The 23,617-nt window shown below is 49.5% G+C and overlaps 2 protein-coding genes and 2 non-coding genes across 16 annotated transcripts in view; all 4 read right to left on the reverse strand.

Moving 5' to 3' along the window:
• BAZ2A (bromodomain adjacent to zinc finger domain 2A) overlaps window positions 1-12,173 on the reverse strand; it is a 42,253-nt gene extending 30,080 nt beyond the window's left edge. For 2 of the 12 annotated variants that reach the window (XM_050747239.1, XM_050747238.1), the window contains exons 1-2: window positions 12,124-12,173; window positions 11,492-11,603 (exon numbers count right to left, since the gene is read on the reverse strand). In XM_050747239.1, the coding sequence (XP_050603196.1) occupies window positions 11,492-11,603; window positions 12,124-12,165 (154 nt within the window). In that variant the 5' untranslated portion in view covers window positions 12,166-12,173. Of the gene's footprint in view, window positions 1-2,404; window positions 2,501-5,738; window positions 5,978-6,386; window positions 6,537-10,258; window positions 10,320-11,491; window positions 11,699-12,123 lie in introns of those variants that run through there. The other 10 variants (XM_050747250.1, XM_050747240.1, XM_050747244.1 and 7 more) reach the window with 9 other exon arrangements.
• A 1,296-nt stretch (window positions 12,174-13,469) lies between these two features.
• ATP5F1B (ATP synthase F1 subunit beta) overlaps window positions 13,470-23,617 on the reverse strand; it is a 271,439-nt gene continuing 261,291 nt past the window's right edge. The window contains exons 2-11 of one of the 2 annotated variants that reach the window (XM_050747304.1): window positions 23,115-23,230; window positions 22,452-22,634; window positions 22,062-22,236; window positions 21,115-21,236; window positions 20,685-20,869; window positions 19,952-20,110; window positions 19,728-19,850; window positions 16,532-16,744; window positions 15,344-15,545; window positions 13,470-13,715 (exon numbers count right to left, since the gene is read on the reverse strand). In XM_050747304.1, coding sequence (XP_050603261.1) covers window positions 13,615-13,715; window positions 15,344-15,545; window positions 16,532-16,744; window positions 19,728-19,850; window positions 19,952-20,110; window positions 20,685-20,869; window positions 21,115-21,236; window positions 22,062-22,236; window positions 22,452-22,634; window positions 23,115-23,230 — 1,579 coding nt within the window. In that variant the 3' untranslated portion in view covers window positions 13,470-13,614. Of the gene's footprint in view, window positions 13,716-15,343; window positions 15,546-16,531; window positions 16,745-19,727; window positions 19,851-19,951; window positions 20,111-20,684; window positions 20,870-21,114; window positions 21,237-22,061; window positions 22,237-22,451; window positions 22,635-23,114; window positions 23,293-23,617 lie in introns of those variants that run through there. The other variant, XM_050747305.1, reaches the window with a different exon arrangement.
• LOC126931893 (small nucleolar RNA SNORD59) lies at window positions 20,962-21,028 on the reverse strand. Its single transcript, XR_007718001.1, has one exon. It is a non-coding gene; the product is annotated as a small nucleolar RNA SNORD59 (small nucleolar RNA).
• Window positions 22,309-22,382, reverse strand: LOC126931892 (small nucleolar RNA SNORD59). Its single transcript, XR_007718000.1, has one exon. It is a non-coding gene; the product is annotated as a small nucleolar RNA SNORD59 (small nucleolar RNA).

Raw genomic sequence — 23,617 nt, forward strand, 5'->3', positions numbered from 1 at the left:
AATAAATGTAAGCTCTGAATTAATAAAACGTTCTGCTTGGTTTAACAGAACACTCAAGGCATATAATAGGTTTTTATACATTTGTTAATTAAAGAAACTACAGGTTAGATTTTCTGCCACACTTCCGGTCACTTTACTCTCAGAAGACCGGGAATGCCTCTGAAATTGCAAGACACTAAAGGCCACAGTCCAGAGGTTATATTAAGGTTATTTCCCTCTTTCAGCTCTGATTGTTTCTTAGAATTTCTTTCTTTCTTTTTTTTTTTTTTTTGAGACAATGTGGCTCTGTCGCCCAGGCTGGGGTGCAGTGGCACGATCTCGGCTCACTGCAACCTCCATCTCCCCAGTTCAAGCAATTCTCCTGCCTTAGCCTCCCGAGTAGCTGGGATTACAGGTGCTCGCCACCACGCCCAGCTAATTTTCATATTTTTAGTAGAAACGGAGTTTCATCATGTTGGTCAGGCTGGTCTTAAACTCCTGACTTCAGGTGATCTGCCCGCCTCAGCCTCCCAAAGTGCTAGGATTGCAGGCTGAGCCACCGTGCCTGGCCAGAATTTCAACTCTAACAGTTCAGGACTCCACCTTTTCCACCCCGAAAAATGAGCTAAGCAGGCAGGTTAAGGACCCCATTCGCGAGGCAGGTTACAGAGTCCAACCTCAAAAGACTAAAAGTAGGAAGACGACCTATCTCTTAAAAACTTCTAGGCCAGGCGCAGTGGCTCAAGCCTGTAATCCCAGCACTTTGGGAGGCCGAGACGGGCGGATCACGAGGTCAGGAGATCAAGACCATCCTGGCTAACCCGGTGAAACCCCATCTCTACTAAAAAAATACAAAAATCTAGCCGGGCGAGATGGCGGGCGCCTGTAGTCCCAGCTACTTGGGAGGCTGAGGCAGGAGAATGGCGTGAACCCGGGAGGCAGAGCTTGCAGTGAGCTGAGATCCGGCCACTGCACTCTAGCCTGGGCGACAGAGCCAGACTCCGTCTCAGAAAAAAAAAAAAAAAAAAAAAAAAAAACACTTCTTCCTTTGTTTGGTAAATTTTTGGCAAGATTACAGTATTTTAGTCTGCAAAATGCCCCCATAATAATTGTTCTCTTTAATGAGGAAACAAGACAAAACACTAAGCCAATGCTACTTTTACTGCTAGTGACAAACAATTTCCAGATGTCTTCAAAGATGGGATTTTTTGTTTTGCACAATTTGTTTAATTTCAAAATTAGGCAGACTGACAAGCTGGTAAAAAATAGTCCTTCTGACCCACATGAGATAATACTGAGAAACTATTCATTTGGGCTATACATAGGCATATGAGGACACCAACATTCTAAGAAACAAACCAAGAAGATTATTTGCCCCGGGAATTACCTCAAATTTTATACTTGGCATTATTGCTGCTCTTGATACATCTCACACAAGGTCAAACATCACTATCAATTACTAACTTCTATACTGTTTTTTTTTTTTTTTTTTTTTGAGACGGAGTCTCGCTCTGCCGTTCAGGCTGGAGTGCAGTGGCCGGATCTCAGCTCACTGCAAGCTCCGCCTCCCGGGTTGACGCCATTCTCCTGCCTCAGCCTCCCGAGTAGCTGGGACTACAGGCGCCCGCCACCACACCCGGCTAGTTTTTTGTATTTTTTAGTAGAGATGGGGTTTCACCGTGTTAGTCAGGATGGTCTTGATCTCCTGACCTCGTGATCCGCCCGTCTCGGCCTCCCAAAGTGCTGGGATTACAGGCTTGAGCCACCGCGCCCGGCCTATACTGTTTTAACAACAAAAATAGCAGTTTGGTGCTTCACCTCTTCAGTGGTGACAAGGAAGGTCAACAGCAGAAGACACTGTCAGTAACCTTAACAAGCTTTGCTTCTCTCCTAGTAATACTTGATTCCAGAGCCGCAAGACTACAAGATGAACTTTTCATTCTAGACTGGCTCTGGGATCAGCCCATATAGCTCTCTTTACATCTCAGATTTTTTCTTTCATCAAGAAGCTTAAAATATTAAGAAACATATTTCTCTTGACAGAAAAATGCACCCATTTTATAAGAAGGCCATGAAAGGTTTGCTTCTTTCAGCTCCCAGTTCAATCATGTATCAAATGAAATCACTATTTTCTTAAAATCAGCTTTTCTTTTAAAAGTCCAAAGACTCAGGAGTAGTTCTTTCTCCTTTCTTTACTCTTTTAACACCCAAACAGGGAAAATCAACTTGCTGTTCTGCCAAGTGCCAGTTCAGGTAACCAAAGGCTGAAGAAAGGGGAACTTAAAATCAACCCCATCGGACAGCAACTTAAAGGAACTAATCAGGGGCAAGAAAAAGGATGCTGACAGATGGACTTGTTTTTACTGTTTCCAGAATATGAAAAACCCCAACAGCCCCAGTGAGAAGAGCAATGATGCTATCTTACTAGTGATGATGTCACTTTCACACAATCATAAGTGTCTATCTGCTCCCATACTGGATCTTTTATCTAGGGATCTTCATCTAGGTGGGAGGTTTTTGCCTGGAAAATAAATAGTGAAAGGATGATTTAAATGACAGGCTTAGGTAGTTTTCAGAATAGTCCAAATAATCTTAAAACTTTATCTTCCAAGGCTGGGCGTGGTGGCTCACACCTGTAACCCCAGCACTTTGGGAGGCTGAGTTCGAGTTCGAGACCAGCCTGACCAACATGGCGAAACCCCGTCTCTACTAAAAATACAAAAATTGGCCGGGCGCGGTGGCTCAAGCCTGTAATCCCAGCACTTTGGGAGGCCGAGACGGGCGGATCACGAGGTCAGGAGATCGAGACCATCCTGGCTTACACGGTGAAACCCCGTCTCTATTAAGAAATACAAAAAACTAGCCGGGCGAGGTGGCGGGCACCTGTAGTCCCAGCTACTCGGGAGGCTGAGGCCGGAGAATGGTGTGAACCCGGGAGGCGAAGCTTGCAGTGAGCTGAGATCAGGCCACTGCACTCCAGCCTGGGTGACAGAGCGAGACTCCGTCTCAAAAAAACAAAAAAAAACAAAACAAAAAAAAACGAAAATTAGCCAGGCACGGTGGTGCATGCCTGTAATTCCAGCTACTGGAGGGCTGAGGCAGGAGGATCACTTGAACCTGGGAGATGAAGGTTGCAGTGAGTTGAGATGGTGCCACTGTACTCCAGCCTGGGCAACAGTGCAAGACTCCATCTCAAAAAAAAAACAACAACTTTATCTTTCAAAATCTAAAATCCTGTGGTCATAGGCTGGGCATGGTGGCTCATGCCTGTAATCTCAGTACTTTGGGAGGCTAAAGCGGACGGGTCACTTGAGCCCAGGAGTTCAAGACCAGCCTGTGCAAAGTGGCAAAACCCCACCTCTACAAAAATTACAAAAAATTAGCCAGGTGTGGTGGTGCGTGTCTGTGGTCCCAGCTACTCAGCGGGCTGAGGTGGGAGGATCACTTGAGCTGAAGAGGTTGGGGCTGCAATGAGCCATGATGGTACCACTGCACTCCAGCCTGGGCGTCGGAGTGAGACCCTATCTCAAAAAAAAAAAAGAGAAAAGAAAAGAAAAGAGACCAGGCGTGGTGGCTCACACTTGTAATCCCTGCAGTTTGGGACGCCGAGGTGGGTAGATCACCTGAGGTCAGGAATTCAAGACCAGCCTGGCCAACATGATGAAACCCCATCTCTACTAAAAATAAAGAAATTAGCCAGATGTGGTGGCGGGCTCCTGTAATGCCAGCTACTTGGGAGGCTGAGGCAGGCGACTCGCTTGAACCCGGGAGGCAGAGGTTGCAGTAAGCCGAGATCATACCACTGCACTCCAGCCTGGGCGACAAGAGCAAAACTCCGTCTCAAAAAAAAAAAAAAAAAAAAGAAAGAAAAATAAAATTATGTGGCCAACTGTTGCCCCTAACCAAATCCAGTATGCAACAAAATGCCTGGGGACATAGCACACAGTCCATCACTATATGTTACAGGAGAAATATCCTGGGATTATCAACTGAAAAGAAAGAAAAAAAAATCTGGGCACATGACTTCGCAGGGAACAGAGGAAATGCTTACCAATCTCCAAGAAGAATAAAAGGGGAGATGTTCTTTTATGGATTAAAGAGTAAGTCATATGATAACAAACTGTACTATTCTAATTAGCTGGTTCTGCAGAAGGTAGTATCTCCAGCACCCTCAGTTAAATAACAGGCTTCCCACAGGGGCTGCCCTTAGGCTAGAATCACCACTGAGGACCGAGTTCACCAATCTCAGTCTGTAAATCAGTCCCTACCCCCAACACACAAATCCATCTAATAGTTAAATCTTCCTCACAGCTTCCTCTTCCTCCACTTCTCAGAATCTATCCTTCTTCACAAGCTCCCTAGCTCAGGTGCTGTGCAATATAGAAACTGTCATAATAACTATACTAAGTAGGACCCCAAGAAGCTACTCGTGCCACAAAAGATCCCTAGTCTCCCTGACAGCTCTCTATGCTGAGGGAATTTGCATCACTTATATAGAGTGTACCCCGCTGGTAGGTAACTGAGTTTGTATCTCTATGACCTCTAGCTCAAGGGAAAACAAAACAAAACCAGACAGGAAGACAGAGATGTTCGGGAGGAGGGATTGGGATACGTGAGTCAACTGAAGTTGACTACTTCCAATTGACAAGTTTGCAAAAAAAAAAAAAAAAAAGTCCAACGAAAGGTCTCTCGGACCACATGGTTGGCAAGATCCAAGCTTGCCCAGAAGGCTTCAGAAAATGAAACCAAATCTGATTAAAATGGACATTTCAAAACAACAAGACACGCAGCAGCAAACGCACAGCTGCCATTTCCCGGCCACTTCCTGCGGGAGGCTGGGGGAGGGGCTGTTTGTGTACAGATGGAGGTGCAAGCTATCCCCCTCCGTCTTCCCCCAAAGCAGACAAATCTCTCACTTCAATAAACCCTACAAAGGATAACTGCTATTGGCATTGCCTTCTTCTGAAAACTGGGAACACCGAGAAAGAAAGGGATGATGCGATATCACCTTTCTGCCACGGAAGCGGGGATCCCCTCACTGGGGAATCTCCTTGGAAAAAGGAATTCCTATTTATTCTCCCCTTCTGCCTCTCAGCCCAGCTCAAATTCAAAAGCCTCAGCGGAAGCCCTATCAACCTCCATCCCTGGAATGGGGGATTCTCCCGGGACGCGAGGGCCCCGAGCCAAGCGCAGCACCACCCTCAGCAAGGAAGGCCCTCTGCTGATCTCCACGCTCAAGAGAATGAGTGCGCTCCCCGAGGGAGACACCCTCAGACCCCTGGAAACCCCTTCCGCCCTCCACTCACCGCAGCCAAAACGCCCAGCTCCCTGCAAACGGAGCGTTTAACCCGCCAAGGGAACCCCTTCACCCACCACTCGCGCTCAGGCAATCCCCACCCCCACCCGAAGAGGTGGAGCCCCTCCCGGGGATTCCACCCCAAGTCCCCCATAGGAGTCATCTCCACCAGCCAGGTGGCTTCTCCGCCTCCTCACAGTCGTCGCCAGGAGCCCCTACAGCTCCTCCTGCCCCCGCGGCCCCATCCGGGGTCCTCAGCAGCCCCACCAGCCCTGTTCTCCTCCCAGACCCCAGGGCAAGGAGACCCTCGCCTCAGGTTGGATCCTCTCAGGAAAGAAGCTCCAGTCGGCTTCCTGCCCCGGAGAGGTTCAAGCCGGCTCTGGAGCCTCTGTTCCCCGGGGGAAGTCTGGGATGAAAGTGGGGCTCTCTCCCCCTCAGGCCCCTGGCCACAGACCCCACAAACCTGAGGCAGCGGCGTCCAGCCAGGCTCGGGGCTCGTCTCTCCCCGGGTAACAGGCAGTTCACATGGCCGCGCTCCGGGCGCCAGAAGGGGTGGAGACGCCCGCTGGGGGAGGGGGTCTGGGGTCCGGGGTCCGGGAGGGGGGAGGGGGACGCGGCTCAACCGCGGGGCCCGAGAGGAGCCAACATGGCCGGCGGGGGAGGAGTGAGTCGCAGCCGGAGGGGGCGGAGAAGCCTCGGCCAGGAGAGAGTCTCCCCACGCGGCCTCCGCCACAGGGTCCTAAAGCCTGCCAGCCTCTCTTCCCGACCCGGACCTGGGTCCTAGCGCCGCTGTGTCTCCTGCAACCCTGGCCACCATGCCCACCTGGCAGCTCCCTCTGCACCCGCATCTCATGGCGGCAGTAGTCCTGCTTCACACAGGGCAAACTGAAAGGCGTGCCACAGTTCCAAGGTTAACCTAAAAGACTAGACCAAATGTCTAGGCCCAAAGGCATGTGCCACTTCTCTAACAAGCTGGTAGGGGGTGAGAGTCAGGGGAATTTCGGGGGCAGTTGTTTCCCAGGTAGGGTAATGGAAACGTGGAAATAGAAAGGTTACTCACTCAGGGCGCTAAAGGGATGGGGAAAGGCAAGAGAGTCTGCCACCCACTCACCTCTGTCCCTTCAGTGCTGCCTGGTCCTGCCTGGATCACCACTTTGCTGGCGACATCTGCAGGGTCCTGGTCACTGGAAAGGAAAGATTCCTGTGCGTAGGGGAAAGAAGGTTCGGCTCTGGAACCAGACAGCAAAGACCTGAGTGTAGCCTAAATGCAGTCAGAGAAGTAAAGGATAAGCTGAAAACTAATCAGCAAAAAGATGTCACAAATGTCCACCCATTCTATAATTCTGGTAATTTTTTTCTGACAGGGCTACATAACTGTGTGAAAACTCAGAACAGAAAAGTAAAATCTAGCAGAGGACTAGAGTTTGGCTGTCACCTAAAATGTCTATTGCAGAGCCCCAGGATGAAGAACAGTGTCATATGATATTAGAGCTTAGAGAATTTCTAGTTCATCCTCTCCTTCATCAGATGAAGAAATTAAGACCCAAAGAGGTTCAATGACTTCTTCAAGGTCAAATAGTGGATAAAATATGACAAGAAAGTTAACCTGGTTTCCTTTCCTTGCAACTCAACACTCTGCAGGCTTCAAGATAATTCCCATTCAATTCAGTGCAACGCAGTTCTAGAAACAATGGCCTAAACTGTGCAAAGCTCAGGCTGCTGAATATTCTGGAAAAGCGACAGAGTGGGGATGATGAAACTCTGGCAAGTTGGGGGGGGGGGGTGTCAACAAATACATTTTCCTCTGGGGGTCTGAGGAGGAAAGAGATGTGAAAAATGGGCAGAGTTGGGGGGTGAGATCCATCAGTCTAGATGGGATTTCCTTACTCTACAGAGGGGTGGGCTCTTCCTGAGTTTTGGGGAAAGACTCCACCCCACCCCTCATCCCCTACAAATGGCTCAGAGAGGATAAGAAGGAAGCTAGCTTTAGCAAAGGTTCATAGAGTGTGTGGGCCACAGATAGAGAAGGTTAAGGGGGTTTCTCTTCCTCTCTCGAGATAAGTAGATTACCAGTGGAGGGAATAGGCAGGTGGAAACCAAAACCCTTCTCTCCTCCCTGTCGAAACAACAGATTTACAGGTCACCTTGGGGAAAAAAAAAATACTCCTCCAACAGCCTGCCGACCTCAAATCCCTGAGTAGGTGGAGGTCACACTCAGAGGAGAGGTTTCCTTCCTTCTAGAGAAAGGAGGGCTCTGGCAAACTTCTGCTAAGAAATGCCTCTCTATCCCCAAATAAAAAAGGCTGGGGAAGAAAGGCATAAAACTGACGCCTCAAGGGCGGCGGGATGGGGGTGGGGGTAAGGAAGCTGGTATCCCTTTTTCTTCCCTTCCCTTTTCCAGGGCAGACGAGGGAGGATCTTCCTACCTCCCGCTCCCAATCTTAAAGGGGGCCGGCCAGTCGGGGACTGGGCAGGCAGGGGAGGAGCCTGCGCCCGTCAGACGGGTGTAGCCACGCCCCTCCCCACACCCACATACACCCACCGCTGGCTCCTCTGTGCTCCGGAAGAGCCGGTTACTCCTGTGCCCCACTGACTGCCCCCACCCCTTCCGAGCCCCAGGCCTAGTCTCCAGGGCAACCTTTAGGACTATTCCAGCCAGGAGCGGCTGGGAGAGGGGTGTTGGATAGGAGAGGACCACCTGGGATTAGAAAAGAAAACGAGGTAGGATCCATTCTTCCCATCTGGTGCAGAAAGACTGCAATCATCTTCATCCCTCAATGAGACCCCCGCCTCATCTCATCTAATCAGGATCTTCCCTGCTCTGAGGAAGGATGAGGTTGGGGTGACAGTGTGCCCAACAGCTGGATGTTTACTTCCTGCTATAAGGCCTCCCATTCTGCAGCTGTGCTTCTCCCCCCATCCAGAGGACAGAGGGCAGACTGACCCCAAATGTCCTCAAACATTCCTCAATCCCATCAGATGTGGCTGATCACCCACCCACCTCTCTTTGCCCCACCCATTTCCTTTCAGGAAGCTACTAGAAAGGGGAAGGGGCAAATGGTCATTTTATCAGCAACTTGTAAGGGGAGTCTCCAGGGAATAGGCTGAACCTCAAGCCAGGCCACTGGACTAGTAATGAAGAGAATGGGGAGGGACAAACTAGCACCTGCTCCCCATTTCTCACCCTCCTGTGTTCCTGCGGCACCTCCCTGACTCTGGGGTCAGCTGCCACGGTGCCTGGCTCCACTCTGGAGCCAGATGGCTGGGGCTGGGAGGAGGAAGAGAGAGAAGGGGATTCGTTTGCATCCCTCTACGTCCTTCCCTCTCCCCCACCAGATACTCCTGGCATCCAACCCCAAACACCACTGCTGAACACCCTCTCCTCCCCTCAGCACCCCCTCCAAACATGACTTAGAAGAGTCTGAAGCAGATCCTGACACCCAGTCCCCTAATTCTGGAGGTGAGGAGTGGGAAATGACAGAGCATAGCTAGGGACGCAGCTGGACTGGGGGCGGAGGGGGAATTCTCTAATGGAGGTGGGATAATTATTAAAGACCTCTCTTCCCCTCACTGGCTGAATGGATCATACTGTTAACAGGGTCTGTCTAGCAGGGAGATGGCTCTCAGCCGAGTAACCATTCTAGCTGGACACCCCCCCCACACACAAGTTAAAGCAAAAGTCTTCACCTTCTGTGTATTCTGGAAAGGCTAGATTCTCCCAATACATCACAAGGACCATACCCCTCCCCTTCTTTCCCCACTTTTTTTTTTTTTTTTTTTTTTTTTTTGAGACAGTCTTGCTCTGTCGCCCAGGCTGGAGTGCAGTGTCGTGATTTCAGCTTGCTGCAACCTACACTTGCCAGGTTCAAGCGATTCTTATGCCTCAACCTCCCAAGTAGCTGGGATTACAGGCACACGCCACCACGACCAGCTAATTTTTGTATATTTTGTAGAGACGGGGTTTTGCCATGTTGCCCAGGCTGGTTTAGAACTCCTGACCTCAAGTGATCTGCCCGCCTTGGCCTCCCAAAGTACTGGGATTACAGGCGAACACCACCCCACCCCGGCCCCTTTCTCCCCTTTAAGTCGACAGGTGGCTCCTCAGATTCGCACAGTCTTGTTTCCAAACTTCCCAATGGGATTCTCTATGGTGGTCCTGTAAGTTAGAGAAAGCCCCTATTTCCTAGGGAGCCGGGGGGCTTCCTTTGCACCGGAACAGAGAAGACTGGACTTCTCTTGCCTTCCTCATCGCCCCAACTCCCTTAGAGATTTAGCCCCAGCTCCCCACCCACTCTCTCCCAACCGTCCCTGAGGCCCTGAAGCACAAGATTCCGGCAGCGCCCTAGCCCCCAGCTCCCAGGTTCTGGGGGAGGGGCCTTCCTAGGCTGCACCGACCAACCCTAGGCCCAAGAGGAGAGCCCTTCCCACCTGGGCTCAGTAGGCGGTGCAGAGGTTGGACCCCAAGCTCCAGGAGATGTAGGGTGGGGTGAGGACTACAGAAAAGGTTTAGATGAGACTTAGCTGAACTTAAAGGGCTGAGCGGAGCAGGGGCAGATAGTGTTGTCGATGTTGCTCCCCCGCCCCCCTTACTACGGGGAAGGAGAGGAGTTGGGGTGGGTATCCCCCCTCCCATTGGGGTTAGGAAGGCGTGGGAAAGCGCTAGTTCCAGAGGGGAGGAGGCGAAACCCCGACCGCGGGAGATTTTTCTGGCGAGGAAGGCGCGGGGGAGGGGGAGATCCTGGGCCCAGAATAGGAAGGGTACTCGAGAGAGGATGGCGGAGAGGCGTGAGAAGCCTCCGGATTCCGGTCGCAAAGGATAGGGGAAAAATGGGCGAGTAGATAGTTCAGGGCAGAGAGGAAGGGCAGCTCCCTGAGGGGGAGAGTCAGATCCCGAATCCCGGGGCAGCAGGGATCCCGGGGCAGGATACCACAGGAACGGCCCGCCAGGGGACTCCGGAGCTGGAGGTGGGTGCCGGGCCTCACCTGGAGCAGGGCCGGGCCGCGGGCGGCGGCGGCGGCAGCGGCGCAGGTGGCCGAGCCGGGCGGCGGCGGCGCCTCCTCCCCCAGCCCTGGGCCGGCGGCGGCGGAGGGGAGGAGGTGGTGCTTAAAGGGGCAGGAGCTACCGAGGTGAGGACAACCGCTCAGGAAAGCAGTCGCGAAGGATCCACTGGGGGAGAGGGAAGCGGGTGGCGTCTCCTAGGGGCCAGAACCAGGAAGGATCCCAGATGGGAGGAAGAGAACAGATCCCAGAAAGAGACAAACTTCTGCGGTGAAGTGGGGGATGGTGGTAGGTCCGAAAGGAAGGACTCGGGAAAGCTCTGCCCGCGCTGCCAGGGCACCAGCAAAGACCGCCTCACAAAGGTGGCCGGGGAAGGCAGCGAGAGCTACATGGGCTCCTAGGAGGCCCCTAGGGATGCAGGAGAGGGAACTCAAGGCCGAACCTGCTGGGGGTCACGCGCAGCGCCCTACTAGGTGAACAGGTTCCCCATGTTTCAGCTCCTCAGGGCCCCATCCCTACAGCTGTGGGGCATTTGGAATCAGGAAGCTACGAGGGCAAAAACCTCCTATCCTCTCAACCTCAATCCTTCCTCCCACTCAATGCCCTCAGTAACTGTAGTGTGGGGGCCATCAATAGCAGCCCTAGTGAGGCTGATGTGGGACCGCGAGAATCGACTTTGGTTCAGTTTTCCCCCAACCACCACCAACCTTGCTTCAGTCCCTGGGGCAACAGGAAGCAGCTGCTCAGTGCAGCCCCCACCTGAAGGTGGGTCAAGGTGGGGGAGGAGAGAAGGCAGACTTAAAAGGCCTTAGAAAAATGAGAGGGAGGGGAGGCACTTTCAAGACCTTCCAGCACTGCCAAAAGCGGGCTTTACTTTTATGGGGGCTAGCAGTGAGTACTGTCAAAATTTCCTTGAATCTCAACAGCTTAAATGGCGAGGAGCAGGGGCAATCCTCCACGGGGCGGCGGGGAGGGGGTTGGGAAAGCCCTGGCCTAAGGTGCGTCTGGGGCTCTTACTTAGAGCTGGGGCTTGCCCATACTCAGGATCCCGTGGTCGGCAGCCTCGCCAGCTGAGCCCTTCCCCCCTGTCCCCCAGAGTCCTGTTTCCTCTCCTTCACCCCCCAAATGAGCAAAGGTTAGGCCCCACCCCTGCTGAGTCAGCCAGGGAGGGAGTAGGCATCCCTCAGGCCTTCCCCGGGGCTGGTCCCCATACTCACCCATGTCAGGCTGGCAGGGCTCGAGGTTGGGACCACCCAGCTCCTCACTGTCCTTGGGCCCCCACTTCACGTGAAGGCTGGTGTTGGATCCTTCCAAACTGTGAGCTGGGAACTAGCAACAATCAAAAAGCCAGTGTATGCTTCCTGCGAACCACACAGCCTGAACTGCTGTAGGGTGATGTCCCTGTGTGACAGACTGGGTGGGGAGGGAGGAGGGAAGGGCGGGGCCTTCTCTGGGTGGAGAGAGGGAGGAGGCGAGGACAGGGCAGACCAGGAGAAATATGGAGGAAGGTTAGAGCTGTGTTGACACTCCAGTGGCGTGGTAGAAGAGGCGGGCAAAGGGGGAAGGAAATAAATAGTTGCAGCTACTGAGAGGGAGAAGGTTCTCGATAAACGCTGAAGGACGTGAACGTGTTGGGGGAAGGGGTGGAGGGATGCAAAAGACCTTTAGGATTTCAGTTCCCAGGTCTGTATCGGGTGACGTGAGAAAACAAAGCAGAAAGGGCTGACCTGTACGCTAGGGCTTTTTCTACCAGCTTCTTACCCACTCCAGAGTCAGGACCTAGAGGAAGTGTCCCCACCCCCATAACTCAGCATTTCCCCAAATCCAAGCTTTTCTGGGAGCAAACTACCAGCACAAGCAGCTCAGGGGCTCCACCTTCTGTCCAGATCATGACACAGTAGAGACTGCGGGAGAGGCTGCTGCCAAGGACGTCATAGGCAGATGGAAGGAAGCTTAGAGGCCCCTACTCCACCCCTGGCGCCGCGCCAAAAAGCCCTCCCCAACCTTCAGCCCCCAGGGGCCTCTGAATTGGGAGCTCAGCTTGTCCCCGCCCAGCTTCTACCTAACTTGATGGCCTCAGCGGGTGGAGCTTATAGATGCAGGCTCCTCCCCAGGACAAAAGCCCCAGCTGGTCTGTAAACAGTCCTTAACTGAAAGCCACATCCCAGCAAATGGCCTTCGTGGATTTGAAAATGGGATCAGAGTTATTGCAGAGTCTCCAGTGCTACCGCGAGAGGGCAGTAGGATGAGTCTGGTCCCGGAAAAGAACACAAGGGGAACCCAATCCGACCTTGCAAGCTTCTTTTAAATTGAAATGGTGAAATACACCTTCTACCCCTGCACCTTTCAGTAGGCTAAAATGAAAGGAAAATAACCTAACTTCATTAGTTTAGAAGCCCAAGCCAGCAACCCTGAAAATTGCTATTCCCTTGAGATTCTCTTTTCTGGACTTTCATAAGGGATCTCCACAGAGGGTGAACTAGGCCTCATATGCCTCTGCATAGCCGCAAGCAATCACAAGCAACTTTTATTTAGACTTGCCCAAAATGTCAGGAAGTATTTCAGTACACTTTCTGAAGACATGAAGGCCTAACCAAGATGTACAGAACCGTTTTGATTCAATTTTAACAAAGATCAGTATTCATCACTATTTCTTGAAAATTCATTAAACTCAGATTAACCCCTGGAAAACGGTTACTTCTAAAACGAGTTTTTCCCAATATGCCCTTCAAAAAAGACCTATTTTTAACCAAGAAGTAGGGATGTGCCACATGAAATAGAGGCCCCAAAAAAAAAAAAACCACATCAATTTGTATTGAACTAAAGGCCCCAAACTGAGGCCCTACTAAGATCACACTACCCAAAGGAAACCCCGCATGAGAGGTACGATTGCCCATCAACAAGAGAATGGCTAGTTTTAAGCACCGATTTCAAACATACATGGCCCACTTCAAGCTGAACCTGCTTCTTATAGCCACTCTAAAAATCTAATTGTTGAAAATAGTGCTGGTGATGTGAGACTGCATACACCTGTAGCCCCAGCTACTCAGGAGACTGAGGTGGGAGATCTGGAGCCCAGGAGTCGGAGACCAGTCTTGGCAACACAGCCAGACACCGTGTCTCTAAAACTAAAACTAAATACATAACCCTTGAGTGTTGACTATGTTGTCAGAACCAAGAGAATCAGACAAATTCTGAGGGGTGTACATTTTATTGGAAACCTTAAATACCGTTCAGACAGAATATATCTTCAATCAAGGCTCTTGTGCAGCCAACACAGATAAATGAAGCTTTTTGGGTTAGGGGCAAGGAGAGGGACAGTACAGAGGACAAGGACCCCTCACGACGCATGCTCTTCAGCCAGCTTATCAGCTTTTGCCACAGCTTCTTCAATGGGTCCCACCATATAGAAGGCCTGTTCTGGGAGATGGTCATAGTCACCTGTATGACGGGGAAAAAAAAAAAAGAAGTGGAGGGATATCAATTTTCTGCATCGTGTAACATTCCTTACCACTTGAGGCCATCAGTTAGAATGTGATGACTTGGCCGGGCGCGGTGGCTCAAGCCTGTAATCCCAGCACTTTGGGAGGCCGAGGTGGGTGGATCACGAGGTCAGGAGATCGAGACTATCCTGGCTAACATGGTGAAACCCCGTCTCTACTAAAAATACAAAAAACTAGCCGGGCGTGGTGGCGGGCGCCTGTAGTCTCAGCTACTTGGGAGGCTGAGGCGGGAGAATGGCGTGAACCCGGGAGGCGGAGCTTGCAGTGAGCCGAGATCACGCCACTGCACTCCAGCCTGGGAGACACAGCGAGACTCCGTCTCAAAAAAAAAAAAAAAAAAAAAAAAAAAAAAAAAAAAAAGAATGTGATGACTTAAGGTCATCTTAGAAAGCTTAAATTGGCCGGGCGCAGTGGCTCAAGCCTGTAATCCCAGCACTTTGGGAGGCCGAGACGGGCGGATCACGAGGTCAGGAGATCGAGACCATCCTGACTAACACAGTGAAACCCCGTCTCTACTAAAAATACAAAAAAACTTAGCCGGGCGAGGTGGCAGGCGCCTGTAGTCCCAGCTACTCGGGAGGCTGAGGCAGGAGAATGGCGTAAACCCGGGAGGCGGAGCTTGCAGTGAGCTGAGATCCGGCCACTGCACTCCAGCCTGGGTGACAGAGCGAGACTCCGTCTCAAAAAAAAAAAAAAAAAAAAAGAAAGCTTAAATTTTCCTCACAAATCAAATTTACAAGACATGATACAGTATGAATTAAGAACACATGGGTCAGGCATAGTGGCTCACACCTGTAATCCCAGCACTTCGGGAGGCCAAGGCGGGCGGATCACCTAAGGTCAGGAGTTTGAGACAAGTCTGGCCAACATGGTGAAACCCCATGGCTACTAAAAATACAAAAATTATGCATGGTGGCGTGTGCCTGTAATCCCAGCTACTTGGATGGTTGAGGCTGGAGTATCACCTGAACCTGGGAGGTGGAGGTTGCAGTCAGTCACGATTGCACCAGTGTACTCCAACCTGGGCGAGAGACTCAGTCTCAGAAAATACGTATAAAATAAAAGGGAGCTAAAGCATCAAGTAACAAATCACAAATTAAATGCAGAGTATTTTTTTTTTGAGACGGAGTCTTGCTCTGTCCCCCAGGCTGCAGTGCAGTGGCGCGATCTCGGCGCACTGCAAGCTCCACCTCCCGGGTTCACGCCATTCTCCTGCCTCAGCCTCCCCTACAGGTGCCCGCCGCCACGCCCGGCTAATTTTTTTGTATTTTTAGTAGATATGGGGTTTCACCGTTAGCCAGGATGGTCTCAATCTCCTGACCTCGTGATCCACCTGGCTTGGCCTCCCAAAGTGCTGGGATTATAGGTGTGAGCCACCACGTCCGGTCATGTAGAGTATTTTCAAACAAAAGTAATGGGAAAGTTTGTTTTTTAATTTAAAATATAATTAGGCATAGTATATTATATATTGCTTGATGGTCGTTGGAATGGGACCACGGCACAGTAAACATTCAAGATTTTGGCTTTTCTGTGATCTTATGTTCAGCTTTGTACTTAAAATCTCACCTGCCAAAATCTGCTGGAATCCTTTGATGGTCTCCTTCAGGGGTACCAGCTTCCCCATATGACCTGTGAAGACCTCAGCAACCTGGAATGGCTGAGACAAAAAACGCTGTATTTTCCGTGCACGGGACACAGTCAACTTGTCTTCCTCAGAAAGTTCATCCATACCCAGGATGGCAATGATATCCTGGAGGGATTTGTAGTCCTATGAGAAAAAAGAAGCCTGAGTTAAGTACTCTCACTCCTTTAATTTGGACAAGCTAACAAAGGGAAAGTTACATGCTAGGGGGCAGAGAGGGTGGTGGTGGTATGAGGACCCTCAGCCAAGAAAGATTAGTGTCTTTCTTGTTCTCCATAGTCCTAGTTTGGTGCTGTTAGAAAAATACTGCATTCCACCGGGCACGGTGGCTCACACCTGTAATCCCAGTACTTTGAAAGGCTGAGGTGGGCAGATCACAAGGTCAAGAGTTCAAGACCAGCCTGACCAACTGGTGAAACCGTCTCTACTAAAAATAGAAAAATTAGCTGGGTGTGGTGGCACGCGCCTGTAATCCCAGGTACTCAAGAGGCTGAGGCAGGAGAATCGCTTGAACCTAGAAGGCGGAGGTTGCAGTGAGCCAAGATGGCGCCACTGCACTCCAGCTTCAGCGACAGAGACGCCATCTCAAAAAAAAAAAGAGAAATATTGCATGCCACAGCGTTAAGTACCTGGAAACTCAAGAGACCTCATTAGCTCTCACTAGCAATTGCTAGCCTCAACTTTCCTTGCTCCAAAACAAATCACACAAATCACTAAGAAAGATCCAGTCCTGGCCGGGCGCGGTGGCTCAAGCCTGTAATCCCAGCACTTTGGGAGGCCGAGACGGGCAGATCACGAGGTCGGGAGATCGAGACCATCCTGGCTAACACGGTGAAACCCCGTCTCTACTAAAAAAATACAAAAAACTAGCCGGGCGAGGTGGCGGACGCCTGTAGTCCCAGCTACTCGGGAGGCTGAGGCAGGAGAATGGCGTGAACCCGGGAGGCGGAGCTTGCAGTGAGCTGAGATCCGGCCACTGCACTCCAGCCTGGGCGACAGAGCGAGACTCCGTCTCAAAAAAAAAAAGAAAAGAAAGATCCAGTCCTAATACAGTCCCCACAATCCCTCTTTTTAACTTTCCAGACAGTGATCCCACATAGTAATATACTCACCTGCAGGATTTTTTGCACCCCACGGGCAACATCGTAATGCTCACTGCCAACAATGTTGGGATCCATGATGCGAGAGGTGGAGTCTAGAGGATCCACAGCTGGATAGATGCCCAGCTCAGCAATGGCACGTGACAGTACAGTGGTAGCATCCAAATGGGCAAACGTAGTAGCAGGAGCAGGGTCAGTCAAGTCATCAGCAGGCACATAGATAGCCTAAAATGAGATCCCATGAAGTACAGCAGGAACCAAAGTAAATTTTTTTTTGTTTTAAAAGTATCTTTTTTTTTTTTTTTTTTTTTTTTGAGACAGAGTCTCGCTTAGTCGCCCAGGCTGGAGTGCAATGGCGCGATCTCGGCTCACTGCAAGCTCCGCCTCCCGGGTTCACGCCATTCTCCTGCCTCAGCCTCCCGAGTAGCTGGGACTACAGGCGCCCGCCGCTTCGCCCGGCTAATTTTTTGCATTTTTAGTAGAAGCGGGGTTTCACCGTGTTAGCCAGGATGGTCTCGATCTCCTGACCTCGTGATCCGCCCGCCTCGGCCTCCCAAAGTGCTGGGATTACAGGCGTGAGCCACCGCGCCCGGCCATATCTTTTTTTTTTTTTTTTTTTTTTTTTGAGACAGGGTCTCGCTCTGTTGCCCAGGCTGGAGTGCAGTGACGCAATCTCGGCTCACCGCAACCTCTGCCTCCCGGATTCAAGCAATTCTCTGCCTCAGCTTCCCGAGTGGCTGGGACTACAGGTGCCCACCACCACATCCGGCTAATTTTTTTGTACTTTTAGTAGAGATGGGGTTTCACCATCTTGGCCAGGGTAGTCTTGAACTCCTGACCTCGTGATCCACCCGCCTTGGCCTCCCAAACTGCTGGGATTATAGGTGTGAGCCACCACGCCCAGCAAATCAAAGTAATTTTACTTAAGCCATCCCCCTTTCTGACGTATCTTTACCATCTCATTCCATTTAGCACTCCAAAGACCTTTCTTACCACCCCTAATACCTGCTGAATAAGCTGACAGATTATCTGGTCTCTCAGCCATGATGGAAGAATTTTTAATATCATTCTTTTTGCTCTTCATCTTGTATTTTAACTCTATTTTAATAATACCCACTTTTAGAATTAAAAACATGAAGCTGGGGGTGGGGCACGGTGGCTCACGCCTGTAAAACTAGCACTTTGGGAGACCAAGGCAGGCAGATCACGAGATCAGTTCGAGACCAGCCTGACCAACATGGTAAAACCCCGTCTCTACTAAAAAAAAAAAAAATACAAAAATTAGCCAGGCGTGGTGGCGCATGCCTGTAATTCCAGCTACGCAGGAGGCTGAGGCAGGTGAATCGCTTGAACCTGGGAGGTGGAGGTTATAGCGAGCCAAGATCGAGCCACTGCACTCTAGCCTAGGCGACAGACTGTCTCAAAAAGCCAGGCGCAGTGGCTCATGCCTGTAAGCCCAACACTTTGGGAGGCTGAGTCGGGCAGATCACCTGAGGTCAGGAGTTCAAGACCAGCCTGACTAACATGGTGAAACCCTGTCTCTATTAAAAATACAAAAATTAACTGGGTCTGGTGTTGGGTGCCTATGATCCCTGCTACTCAGGAGGCTGAGACAAAGGAATCACCTGAACCCAGGAGGTGGAGGTTGCAGTGAGGCAAGATCGCGCCCACTGCACTCCAGCCTGGGCAATGAGAGTGAAACTCCATCTCAAAAAAAAAAAAAAAAAAAAAAGAATTAAAAACAAGAAGAAAAAACTTCTTGCACAATAGTTCATTAAATTGAATCATGAAAAGTTTCTACAGTTTAGCCATGTTCTTACTATACATAAAATTTATGTAATTTTACTATATATCCCATCTATATATATTTGAAAATGTATACTACATTAATGCAGTAATTTTTTTTTTTTTTTTTTTTTGAGATGGAGTATCTCTCTGTTGCCCAGGCTGGAGTGCAGTGGTGCAATCTCAGCTCACCACAACCTCCTGCAACCTCCGCCTCCCAGGTTCAAGCAATTCTCCTGCCTCAGCCTCCCGAGTAGCTGCAACTACAGGCAGGTGCCACCACGCCCAGCTAATCTTTTGTATTTTTAGTAGAGATGGGGTTTCACTGTGCTAGTCAGGATGGTCTGGATTTCCTGACCTCATGATCCACCTGCCTTGGCCTCCCAAAGTGCTAGAATTACAGGCATGAGCCACTGCACCCAGCCCTAATACAGTAAATATTTAATGCTAAGTTCCCATATAGCTCTGGACTCCCCTTAGACTAGAAACCATTGCTTTGTGATCTACATTTAAATGTATACCTTCATTTATGTTTTTTTTGAGACAGAGTCTTACTCTGTCGCCCAAGCTGGAGTGCAGTGCCCCAATCTTGGCTCATTGCAACCTCCGGGATTCAAATGATTCTCCTGCCTCAGCCCCCCGACTAGCTGGGATTACTAGCGCACACCACTACGCCTGGCTAGTTTTTTGTAGTTTTAGCAGAGACGGGGTTTCACTATGTTGGCCAAGCTGGTTTCGAACTCCTAACCTCAAGTGATTCGCCTGCCTCGGTCTCCAAAAGTGCTAAGATTACAGGCGTGAGCCACCCCGCCCAACCTACCTTCAATTATTTTGGGTATTTCTTAACCTTTTAGGGTCTTTAACATGCACACACACAGACTTTTACACATTATTCCAGGGAGCTCATGAACCCCAGTTAACAGACCTTTTTGAGATGTAAATAACTAAGTTATTTATTTATTTGAGACGGAGTCTCACCCTGTTGCCCAGGCTGGAGTGCAATGGCGCGGTATCGGCTCACTGCAACCTCTGCCTCCGGGATTCAAGCGATTCTCCTGCCTCAGCCTCTGAGTAGCTGGGATTACAGGCGTCCGCCACCATGCCCGGCTAATTTTTTATATCTTTAGTAGAGACAGGGTTTCACCATGTTGGCCAGGCTGGTCTCTAACTCCTGACCTCATGATCTGCCCACCTCGGCCTCCCAAAGTGTTGGGATTACAGGCGTGAGCCACCACGCCTGGCCCAATAAGTTTTATACATCTCTCTACATACATTTTTTTTTTAGATAGGGTCTCGCTTTATTCCCCAGGCTGATCTCTTGGGCTCAAGCAATCTTCCCGCCTCAGCCTCCTCAGTAGCTGAGATGCACCACTGCACCCCGCCTTTCTACAAATCACATCTTCATCTATGTAATTTTTGTTACCTGTACAGAAGTGATAGATCCCTTCTTGGTAGTGGTAATTCTTTCCTGCATAGTACCCATGTCAGTGGCGAGGGTAGGCTGATAGCCCACGGCAGAAGGGATTCTGCCCAATAATGCAGACACCTAAAAGAAAAAAAGGTCTTAGGCGTCTACATCCTTAGCCTCATCTGAATAGCTCCAAAGAAAGGCCAAATGAACCAGGTCCTCTCAAGCTTCCCTCTTACCTCTGAACCAGCCTGGGTGAAGCGAAAGATATTATCAATAAATAGCAGTACATCTTGACCTTCTTGGTCTCTGAAGTATTCAGCCACAGTCAGTCCAGTAAGAGCTACCCGGGCACGAGCACCAGGTGGTTCATTCATTTGACCATATACCAGCGCTACCTGCAGTAATCATACATAGATCGTAAAACCTGACAAAGGAGTAGAGAAGCCACATACTGAAGGTTCCCAAATTGGAGAAATGACCACAGATCCTTTCTCAGAAGGTGTCAACATTTTTGTGTGCAAGTTTCTTTTCCCTATTAGAGATGCAGTTCAAAACAAAAAAAGACAGCTTCTTATATTACTAAGGCAAAACTATAGTAGAAAGGAAATAAAAACCTTTTCAAATTAAGTGAAAAGTACAAAATAGGCTTAGCTGAAACGTATGTACCATGTCCAATCCACCCCTCCCAAAATTAGCTTTCAAATGATGGGACTATCTACCAAAAAGAAAACCTGGAAATGTTATTTAATGTCAGTATCAAAGAGAACAGAAAATGTCCACTAGTGTATTGGAAGCTGGGGGGAAAACACTAACAGATTTTCTTTGTAGGTCCTGGGACACTAAAATGAAAATATTAAAATTATTTTAAAAAGAAAAAAAACATCAAATAGAAAATATAGAACATGGCTTCAGTTGGCAATAGTTTCCTGGCATAACTACCATGTGGACGTCAATCAGCTCAATGCTGACCTTAGAGGTGGCATCTTTTAAGTTGATAACACCAGATTCAATCATTTCATGGTATAAATCATTGCCTTCACGGGTCCTCTCACCAACACCAGCAAACACAGAGTAACCACCATGGGCTTTGGCGACATTGTTGATTAACTCCATGATCAGTACAGTCTTGCCAACTCCGGCACCACCAAAAAGCCCTATAAGAGGTTGAAAAGAAAGAATATTTAAGAGTTCTGCTTTCCTAAATAAGCAAACTTCCAAAAAAGGAATTGCTTCCTTCCATCCTATTCCTTCTCAGAAATTGCGTATGGCTTCAGCTAACTCAGAAGAATGAAAGAATGTACTCATCAGTGAGGAATAGATGTCAATATCCACTCGTAACAGTGTATGAGTTTTTCCTCCCATATTAGGTTTGGAAAATATGTACCCTTTAATAACATACCAATTTTGCCACCCTTGGCATAGGGAGCTAGCAGATCCACAACCTTGATACCAGTCACCAGAATTTCCTGCTCAACACTCATTTCCATGAACTCTGGAGCCTCAGCATGAATGGCAGCAAATCTGTAAAAGTAGAAGAGAGGATTGGTATCTATTCACCTTGTTGAAAGCAAATGATAATCTTATATATCCTTCCTTATCAACTCTCAAGTCCATCCCTTTACTTAAGGAACCACAGTCTTATCTCCCCTTTGTTGTATAAATTAGATCAACTATCATCCAGGATCTAACCCAACTTTCTGCAATAAAAAAAATCATTATCTTAGGGAACAATAATTCCCATTCCCTTACTTTAACTGTCATAAATTTTTCATTTTACTGAGCCTTAACCTAACAGCATTCCCTCACATAGCAATAGCAAATACAAAAACCTACAAGTTTTGGAGACTCCTAAACCTAAGCAGTAAGAGCAAGTCTTAAAAATACTCAACTAGCCGGGCGCAGTGGGTCATGTCTGTTATCCCAGCACTTTGGGGGGCCGAGGTGGGTGGATCACCTGAAATCAGGAGTTCGAGACCAGCCTGGCCAACATGGTGAAACCCCGTCTGTACTAAAAATACAAAAATTAGCCAGGCATGGTGGCATGCACCTGTAATCCCAGCTACTCAGGAGGCTGAGGCAGGAGAATCGCTTGAACCCAGGAGGTGGAGGTTGCAGTGAGTCGAGAGCAAAACTCCTTCTCAAACAAAAAAAATACCCTCAAGTAGTAGGTTTTTGTCAATCAGAAATTCTGCATCCTAATTTCTTCAGGTGAAACTGCGCTGTGTGATTTTAATAATCGAAGGTATCAGAAGACAAATTCTGCTTTATGAGAATGTGTCACCTTAATGTGTAAAACTGCAAATAACATAAGTTTCTTCGTCCACAGATGCATTAAGAGCAACTTACTGTTTGGTTTTGATGGGACCTCTTTCATCAATAGGTTCTCCAATAACATTCATGATTCTGCCCAAAGTCTCAGGACCAACAGGAATTTTGATTGGTGCACCAGAATCCAGTACTTTCTGGCCTCTAACCAAGCCTTCCGTACCATCCATAGCAATAGTCCTTACTGTGCTCTCACCTGTTAGATACAGGCATTGCAGGGTTATACATTAAGTAAAAATTGGTATCAAGACCTAAGTCGACCAAGACTCCTTCTCAGTACCTAAATGCGGCTTCAGCAAACTCAGAAGAACGAAAGTCATTTTGATAAAATCATCACAGAGGGAGACAGCTTGGTTTTTGGGATACTTGGGCTACACAAGGTCTTTACTATTCCTAATAAATTCTACTTACCCAAATGCTGGGCCACCTCCAAAACCAGTCTGGTCTCCCTGCCTTGCACTTCCAGGGCATTTAGAATTGGTGGTAGTCCCTCATCAAACTGGACGTCCACCACTGCGCCAATGACCGCCACGATGCGCCCGGTGGCGGCGCCCGCTTTTGGCGAAGGAGATGTTTGCGCCGCATAGTCCCTGACTAACAGACAAAAGATATAGGAAGGAACTGGGGTCAGTACAGTAAAAGGTTATCGGAAGCCAAGATTTACACAATAAGAGGAAAACTCAGCCGAAGTCAGGCCTCTTTCCGCTTGTACGGAAGGCGTGTCCAAGAGGGAAGGCCGCGCAGCGATCGATAAAGCGCCTGCACAGCCTTCCCATCCGCATGCACAATCACCCATTTTTCGAGAGTTCAATATCCCTATTCAACCGGAAGGTCAACGCACCTGCCCGCACCTTTTCCGTCACACAAAGAACTTTATACAGAACGGGACAGAGCTGGGTCAAAGAAACATTCTATGGGTGTCCCATTCTTGTTCTCCTGCCATTAGAGAACAAAATGCGGCTCCAGGCATACTTTTAGCACCACGGATCCCTTAGGCCCGAGCTACCATCGTTCCCCGGCTCAAGGTCATGGGGCGGCAAAATGGAACTTCAGCTCCTAGAGAAAAGCACTTACCAGGATGGACCGCCGTCGGAGCGGCCCGCAGTAAGAGCTGAGCTGGGGGTAGCGACGCTGAAGGAGTGAGTCCCCGCAAGGCCCCGGAGGCCGAAGCAGTGGCCACACGACCCACAAGACCCAACATGGCGGAGTCCGGGTGGAGACTGATCGCTGCAGCAACCCCCGCCGCCTGCTCTCCTGTAGTTGGGGCGAGGCCTACGCTGCTGTAGGCAGGTCCATTGGGTAAATTGGCTGCTCATCATTCTCAGTGCTGCTTCTACAGGTTAATACACGCTCATCTTCTCATCCATTGGTCAAAACTGGTGCTAATCTGAAACTCCTTTTTTTATTGGACAGTGTGAGGTTAGAGGGCGACACTCTGAGCCTCGAAATCTAATTGGATCATAGAGACGTCAATTGGAGAGGGTAATCAGAGGAACTACGTTTAGGAAAGGGGCCGAGTTCCTGTTGAAAGTGCGTGGGCTGTCTTTGCCTGTCCTTGGGTTTTCTCCTTAGATAGG

Source organism: Macaca thibetana, chromosome 11 (assembly GCF_024542745.1).
Source record: "Macaca thibetana thibetana isolate TM-01 chromosome 11, ASM2454274v1, whole genome shotgun sequence".
NCBI lineage: Eukaryota > Metazoa > Chordata > Mammalia > Primates > Cercopithecidae > Macaca > Macaca thibetana.